Raw genomic sequence first — 7,500 nt, forward strand, 5'->3', positions numbered from 1 at the left:
AAGAAAGAAAGAAAGAAAGGAAGGAAGGAAGAAAGAAAAAAGATGGAAAGACAGAAAGAAAGAAAGAAACTAAAAATTCAATAAACGTCGTGGTCGCCGTTCTGTCGGTTTCACAAGAAAGAAAGAAAGAAAGACAGAAAGAAAGAAAGGAAGGAAGGCAGAAAGAAGGAAAGAAAGAAAGAAAGAAATAGATGGAAAGAAAGAAATAAATGTCTCTTTGGGTACGTCTCGTGTCGCATTTAAAATGAATCGAACGAGACACGTCGCTCGAGCGAGGAAGATATACTACTCGCGAGAGAGGAGAAATGAATGAGCGTGGAAACGAAATAGAGAAAACTTTAAATGAAATATGTGTATATATATATATATATATATGTACACATCGATGCGCGTGCATATCTACATACTTACATATATGACGTAGCGACCGCTTTTCTTTGTATTTCGTTTGCTATTGAAAAAGTGGGAAAAAAAATTTGACATTAGAACGATGAAGATGAGTTAAAGAAAATTTGCGAATGTAACATCGAGAAAAATTCTTTCTCTCTTTCTCTCTCTCTCTCTCTCTCTCTCTCTCTCTCTCTCTCTCTCTCTCTCTCTCTCTCTCTCTCTCTCTGTGTATATGTATGTGTATAAAATAGGAAGAGAGAGAGAGAGAGAGAGGGAGAGAGAAAGAGAGAGGGAGAGAGAGAGAGAGAGATAAACTGTATCTTTATCTTTCTTATTATTCATTTTATATAATATCTACTTTCGCATCCAATTTCTATCTTCTTCTCTCTTCAATTTTATTCACTTTGTCATTATTTTCTTATTACATTTTTACTGAAAAGAAAAATGAAAAAAATAAAACAGACAGAAAGGGGGAAAAAGAGAAAGAGAGTGAAAGAGAATAATGTCTTTTATTACAAGAAATGGCAATTTCGTTACTAATTGATGTCGAGCACGAGACAAAAGTGACAAATGTTTCGAGAAATTGAACGAACGTTTGATTTACGTCTTTCAAGTTTTGCCTTTAAATTTAACTTCAATTTATTTTCTCTCTCTCTCTCTCTTTCTTTTTCTTTTTCTTCCTCTCTTCTTCTTACTTTTTTATTTCTACACCGTACTCTTAAAATCTTTTTCGTTTCCTTCTTTTTCTTGAGAGAGTATCGATATCGAGAAAATCTTGGAAAGATAGCTAAGAAAATCGAGATTGTTGTTCGTGAACAACACATCTTTGTATATGTGTGTGTAATATACATATACGTGTCTTTGTGTGTACGTATTTCTCTATATATGTATATATACTTTGCTTGGAATTACACACACACACACACACACACACACACACACACGTATCGTGAAGTTAGAATCGATAAAATCTCTCGACGTCATCAATGCGATTTCTATAGAACGTGTTCAATTTGAAATCGAAAACCAGTTAAGTTATATATATCCAGATATTTTATGAATATGAAAGTTTTATACACACGAATCGAATGGTTATGACGAAAATTCGAATTGCATTGTGAAATCTTTTTCAACGATTCCAACTTTTTTATTAAATTTTATATTTTTATCAAAATTATAACGAACATTTATATATGTGTCATACTAATTATCAAATAAATATCACTAGACATTAAATTGAAAAGTAATATCAAAATTTATATATACAGTTTTATCCGAAATTTGGAGAAAATTAATCAAAATTACATTTATGAAAAGAATAATTAAAATTTAAATATATATATATATATATTTTTTTTTTATTTTCTTTGAATTAAAAATTCTTCGAAATAGAATCAATACAATTTGAATTCATTTTCTAAGTTTATCTAATGAGAACTTAACTATTTTACAGTTTACTGGGTCATTTAGATTAATTGCAAAGATAGACGAACGGACGTTGATACATGTATAGAAACTTATATGCATTAGTATGATCTCCGAGTCGCAGAAGAATACGTCATCAATTTTTTTATAATTTCTATGACGAATCAGTCTATGATGATATAGGGTGGATCAAAAGATCCTAAGGTCTAAAATTTTAATCCTCTAAAAATCTAGATTTTAATCTTTTTCTAGATTTTTTAGGATTGCCATTAGATGTTTTACAAGTAAATCGTATAATTTTACAATTTGAAATAGAAATTAGTCTAAAAGATCTCGAAAAAGTATAATCGATTTTTAAAATCACTTTAATACCTTGAATTCAAACTATATTATGTATAAAACGTAATACCGTCAGAGATGTATATCCAAAACGTTAAATGATTTAGGAAGCCTTTATATATTCATTTTGATGAGATAGAGCTTTTCAAAGAGTAACTTTGATCAGCTACTTTATCAAATATTGGATTACGAGCTTCACTTCACCGTTGTTCTAAAATCCTTGTGAGAGAAGATAATTAACATAAATTAAAAACAATTGTTGACAATTCTTTCTATTTTCTATTTTTCATTCAAATTAAAGATTATAGAAATAAAAAAATCGTTTAAATCAAATATTATATCACGAGCTTGACATCATCGTTGTTTTGAAATCTTTGTAAAAATTTATGAAAAGAAAAAAAAAAGAAGATAAATTTCAAAACGATTATCGGCTTGCATTGTATTTTTCATTTAAAAGAAAATGATTAAAAATAAAGATTATTATACAAAAATAGAGAGAAAGAGAGATGAAAAAAAAAAAAAGAAAATTCGTTAAATAATATTAAATAAATTTGAACAAAAAAATTCAATATCAAATGTTTCGTGTAAGCCAATAATCTGTGTATCGTTTAAAAGAATAAAATGAAGTAAAAGGAAAAAAAAAATATGAATGAGAAAAAGCGATTTCGTTGATCCGATTTAAAGACCAAAAAAAAAAAAAGAGAAAACGGGATTTATGAAATACTATTATTATTAAAAGAGAAAGATTGTAAAATGTACGGCTTTGTAGAGTATACATATTAATGGTTGAGTCCATTGATCGGACGTCATATTAAACCAAACGTTATTTCCACTTTGCGCTAATTACGAAACTAGTAATTACGGCCTTTCCAGATGAGACCCGTGGCACGCCTCAACCACCACTATCGACCAACGTCGATACTATGTATTCCGATTAGTTCATCGATTATTATAGTTATCGATTATTATAACGTTCAATATAAGACCGAGCGTGATACATAAGTTGACGTTTATTTGAATGTTCGAATAAATCGTAAATATTTGTTGACTGCGAGTTTAATGAGGTTTTGTAATTTTGATGTATTTATTTTAATTAATTAATTTATTTATTTATTTCTTTTTTCTTTGAAATAATTCAAAACTCGCGTCGACATTTATTATCGAATATTCGAATAAATCAAAAATATTTTCTGATAATTCATTTGATTCTCGAAACAGAGAGTATTTTATAGTTTTTATTTTTATCCATTTATTTATTGTTTTGATAAATTGTTTCATTTTTAATTTATTTATATATATATATTTCTTCTTCTCTCTCTCTCTCTCTCTCTCTCTCTCTCTCTCTCTCTTTCTCTCTCTCTCTCTCTCTCTCCCTCTTTCTTTTTCTCTCTCTACCTCTTTTTAGGCGGTGGTGACAGCAACAAAGGAAAGAGTAAGAAATGGCGGAAGATACTTCAGTTTCCACACATTTCCCAATGCATCGGCCTAAAAGATAAATTGGGTATGTCAAATGATTGCATTCACTTTTTCAATGAATTTTTATCCTATTAAATATGAAAAAGAAAAGAAAAGAGATACGTATAAAATTCCATATAAAATTCTCACATATACAGATATCTCGTTTCTTTGAGATACATATTTTATGTTAGTTCGACGAATAATAGGTAGATATGTCGAATATTGCATCCACTTTTTCGACGAATTTTTATCTACATATTTTTGATGCAAAGAAAAAAAAATACTCGTATAAAATTCTCGTGCAAAATTCGTATATACGGATGTCGCGTTTTTTCTTTTCCTTTTTATTTTCTTTTTTCTTTTTTCTTTTTTTTTTTTTTTCTTTTCTTTTTAGAGAAACACATTTTATGCTAGTTCGACGGATAGATAGGTTTGTCGAATAGTTCATCCACTTTTTCAACAAAATTTTTAACTTTTTTTTTTTGTTTTTTTGATAAAACAAATGTGTGTAAAGTTCTATGTAAAAATCGTGTGTATAGAGATGCCTCGTCTATTTTGAAATACATATTTTATGTTAGTTCGACAGATAGAGATCAACATATCAGTTATTATGCCTTCACAATTCTCGAGTTTTTTCTAACATGTCCAACAATAGGAACTTTCGTTTCGTCAAAGTAGGACACATCGTATATGTGTATATATATATATATATATATATATATATATATATATCTTTCTCTCCTCTTTACATTTGATAAAATATTCCTCCAGAGCAGTGGTTCCCCTCTTTCATCGATGCTTCTCGTGGTTAATCAACGTGTGACCCTTCGTTGACCTCGCCCGAGATTATTGAATCTTGCCGAAACCCCGTACCTTGTAAAAGGATCGTTCAAATTATTATTTGTTTCAAAACGAAGATAAGATTAATCAAACAAATATTTCCATTTAATATTCCATATATGATCATAGAAATATAGATTGTAATACTAATTGATTTTATATATTTTTAAGTACTAAGAATATTTACTCGACATATTTATTATTTATTATACCGATCGTAATTATATCGTAAGAAAATTATTAAAACGTTCAAATATCACAAATATTGCTCGACAGATATCTATCACGAGTATTTATTATTTATATCGATCATAATTTTACTTTTGGAAAAATTTCTGGATATGAAAACTTTTAAATGTCAAAAATAATTATCACATATGTTTATCCCAGAAACAGCTATAATTTTATCGGAAAAAAATTTATGATATTTTCAAATGTAATAAAAAAGCAAAAAATAAATAAATAAATAAATAACTCGGGTTTCGTTTAATTCGATTTATCGAACCGCGAACATCGATAAAATTTAATCACATTATCCAAATGAGTTTGAAAGTTCTTTATTCCTATTTTCCATATAAATATTTGTTATGACCATGTCGAATAATCTCGTGTTCTACTTTTCTCATCCTCCTAATATACATACTTATATACATATATATACATACATACATACATACATACACATATATACATACATACATACATACATACACATATATACATACATACATACATACATACATATATATATATATATACACATATACACACACATAAAAGCATATACACGTAGATATAGAGTATGTATACATATATACATATATATAGTTAGATGTGTAATTACTATATCTACTCTACTCTTTCTCTCTCTCTCTCTCTCTCTCTCTCTCTCTCTCTCTCTCTCTCTCTCTCTCTCTCTCTCTGTACGGGAGTATGTATTTCACGCGTGGAAAAGCTCGTTTACATTGGCGTTGTCCTTCCCCGTAAATTTCTCTCGAGCGAAGTCGAACATGAAATTGCAATGATTGTTTACGTTGAAATTATTAACCGCAGAGAAACTCACATAATTGTTACGTCGTACTACCGAATGAAATAGTTTTAATGAGATTATTGACACAACCATTCATTTAGTAGAAATCCATAATACATAAATCAATTATTATTATTATTTTATAATACAAGTTTTAGCAGTTAATAAATGAATGATGAAGTTTTCTTTTTTTTTTTTTTATTTATTTATTTTTTTTATTCTTTTTATCAGACATTAGGTACGGGTATGTGGTGGATCAACAACCAATCGGAAGACTTCTCTTCAGGCAATTTTGCCAGAACAAGAAACCGGCCTATCATCGATACAATCTTTTTTTGGATGCTATTGAAAAATACGAGATCGAGATGGATGAAAATCGTATGGAACTAGCAAAGGAATTATTCGAACAGTACCTGAAACGTGAAGGCTCCGAAGTGGTTGATATTTTGAACGATTCATTGATATCACAATGCGAGGAGAGATTAAGCTCCGGTGGAAAAGAATTGTTCGTTGAGATCGCACAAACGGTGAAAAATTTTCTCGCTGGTGAACCATTTTCAGCCTTTCAAACCAGTTTCTATTTTTACAGGTACAAAGTAAAACTATGATGTTTCCGTAGGAAACAATTACTGTGATCATTGAGTAGTAATAATCTTTTGTATGCGCGTTTCGAGAAAAAATAAAAAATGAAAGAAATCTAGATACTGATATATCTGTACAATTTTCATACGGTTATCTATAGGGAGCGAATAACAAAAAAAAAAAAAATAATAAAAAAAGAAAAAAAGATTATTATTGATTACAATATGTAAAGGTTGTAAATCGTAACCTTTACAGTAGATGCCACGAGAAGACACGAGGTCGCATCTAAACTATCTCTATCTTTCAGGTATCTTCAATGGAAATGGTTGGAGGCTCAACCGGTAACCTACAAGACGTTCCGTATGTATAGAGTCCTTGGTAAAGGTGGTTTCGGTGAGGTATGTGCCTGCCAGGTCAGAGCGACCGGTAAGATGTATGCCTGTAAGAAACTGGAGAAGAAGAGGATAAAGAAGAGAAAGGGAGAGGCTATGGTGCTGATTGAAAAGAATATACTACAGAAAATCAATTCTAAGTTCGTTGTATCGTTAGCCTATGCATATGAAACCAAGGATGCCCTCTGTCTTGTTTTGACGATTATGAATGGGGGTGATTTGAAGTTTCACATTTACAATATGGGCGGTGAACCAGGTTTCGATATTAACCGGGCTAGATTTTATGCCGCCGAGGTTGTATGCGGTTTGGAGCATTTGCATCTTCAAGGTATTGTTTATAGGGACTGTAAACCGGAGAATATATTACTCGATGATCATGGTCACGTTAGGATATCTGATCTTGGCCTGGCTGTAGAGATTACCGAGGGTGACATGGTACGCGGTAGAGTTGGAACTGTTGGTTACATGGCACCTGAAGTGATCGACAACGAGAAATATACGTTTTCACCTGATTGGTTCAGTTTCGGTTGTCTTCTGTACGAAATGATCGAAGGTCAAGCTCCGTTCAGAGCAAGAAAAGAAAAGGTTAAACGCGAGGAAGTCGACAGAAGAGTTAAAGAAGATCAAGAAAGGTATTCATCCAAATTCACCGAGGAAGCTAAGAGCCTTTGCCAGCAGTTACTCAAGAAAAGTCCAAAAAACAGATTGGGCTGCAAGTGCGGCAGACATGGGGCGAAGGAGGTCAAACTTCATAGTTTCTTTCAGTGCTTAAACTGGAAGAGGGTCGAGGCTGGTATGTGGGAACCGCCATTTGTGCCGGATGTGAGTAGGTGTCGTGATAGATTCTCTCTCTCTCTCTCTCTCTCTCTCTCTCTCTCTCTCTCTCTCTCTCTCTCTCTCTCTCTCTTTCTCTATTCTTATATCTTCCACACCTTTCCGTTTTTAATATTCTTATTATATCAGTTTGATTTAATCAATCGATAAAAGTTACATTTTTACGTATTTTATGACTCGACTTTTATGTATAATAAATAAATCCATCGA

At 31.0% G+C, this 7,500-nt stretch overlaps 1 protein-coding gene across 4 annotated transcripts in view; it reads left to right on the forward strand.

Annotated features, from left to right (window-relative positions):
* The window catches only part of LOC122632506 (G protein-coupled receptor kinase 2), a 23,682-nt gene that overhangs the window by 14,828 nt on the left and 1,354 nt on the right, over nt 1–7,500 (forward strand). For 3 of the 4 annotated variants that reach the window (XM_043819358.1, XM_043819377.1, XM_043819347.1), the window contains 3 exons: nt 3,560–3,655; nt 5,714–6,071; nt 6,372–7,278. In XM_043819358.1, coding sequence (XP_043675293.1) covers nt 3,560–3,655; nt 5,714–6,071; nt 6,372–7,278 — 1,361 coding nt within the window. The remainder of the gene's footprint in view (nt 1–3,559; nt 3,656–5,713; nt 6,072–6,371; nt 7,279–7,500) is intronic. The other variant, XM_043819368.1, reaches the window with a different exon arrangement.

This window comes from Vespula pensylvanica, chromosome 1 (assembly GCF_014466175.1).
Source record: "Vespula pensylvanica isolate Volc-1 chromosome 1, ASM1446617v1, whole genome shotgun sequence".
In the NCBI taxonomy this organism is placed as follows: Eukaryota; Metazoa; Arthropoda; class Insecta; order Hymenoptera; family Vespidae; genus Vespula; species Vespula pensylvanica.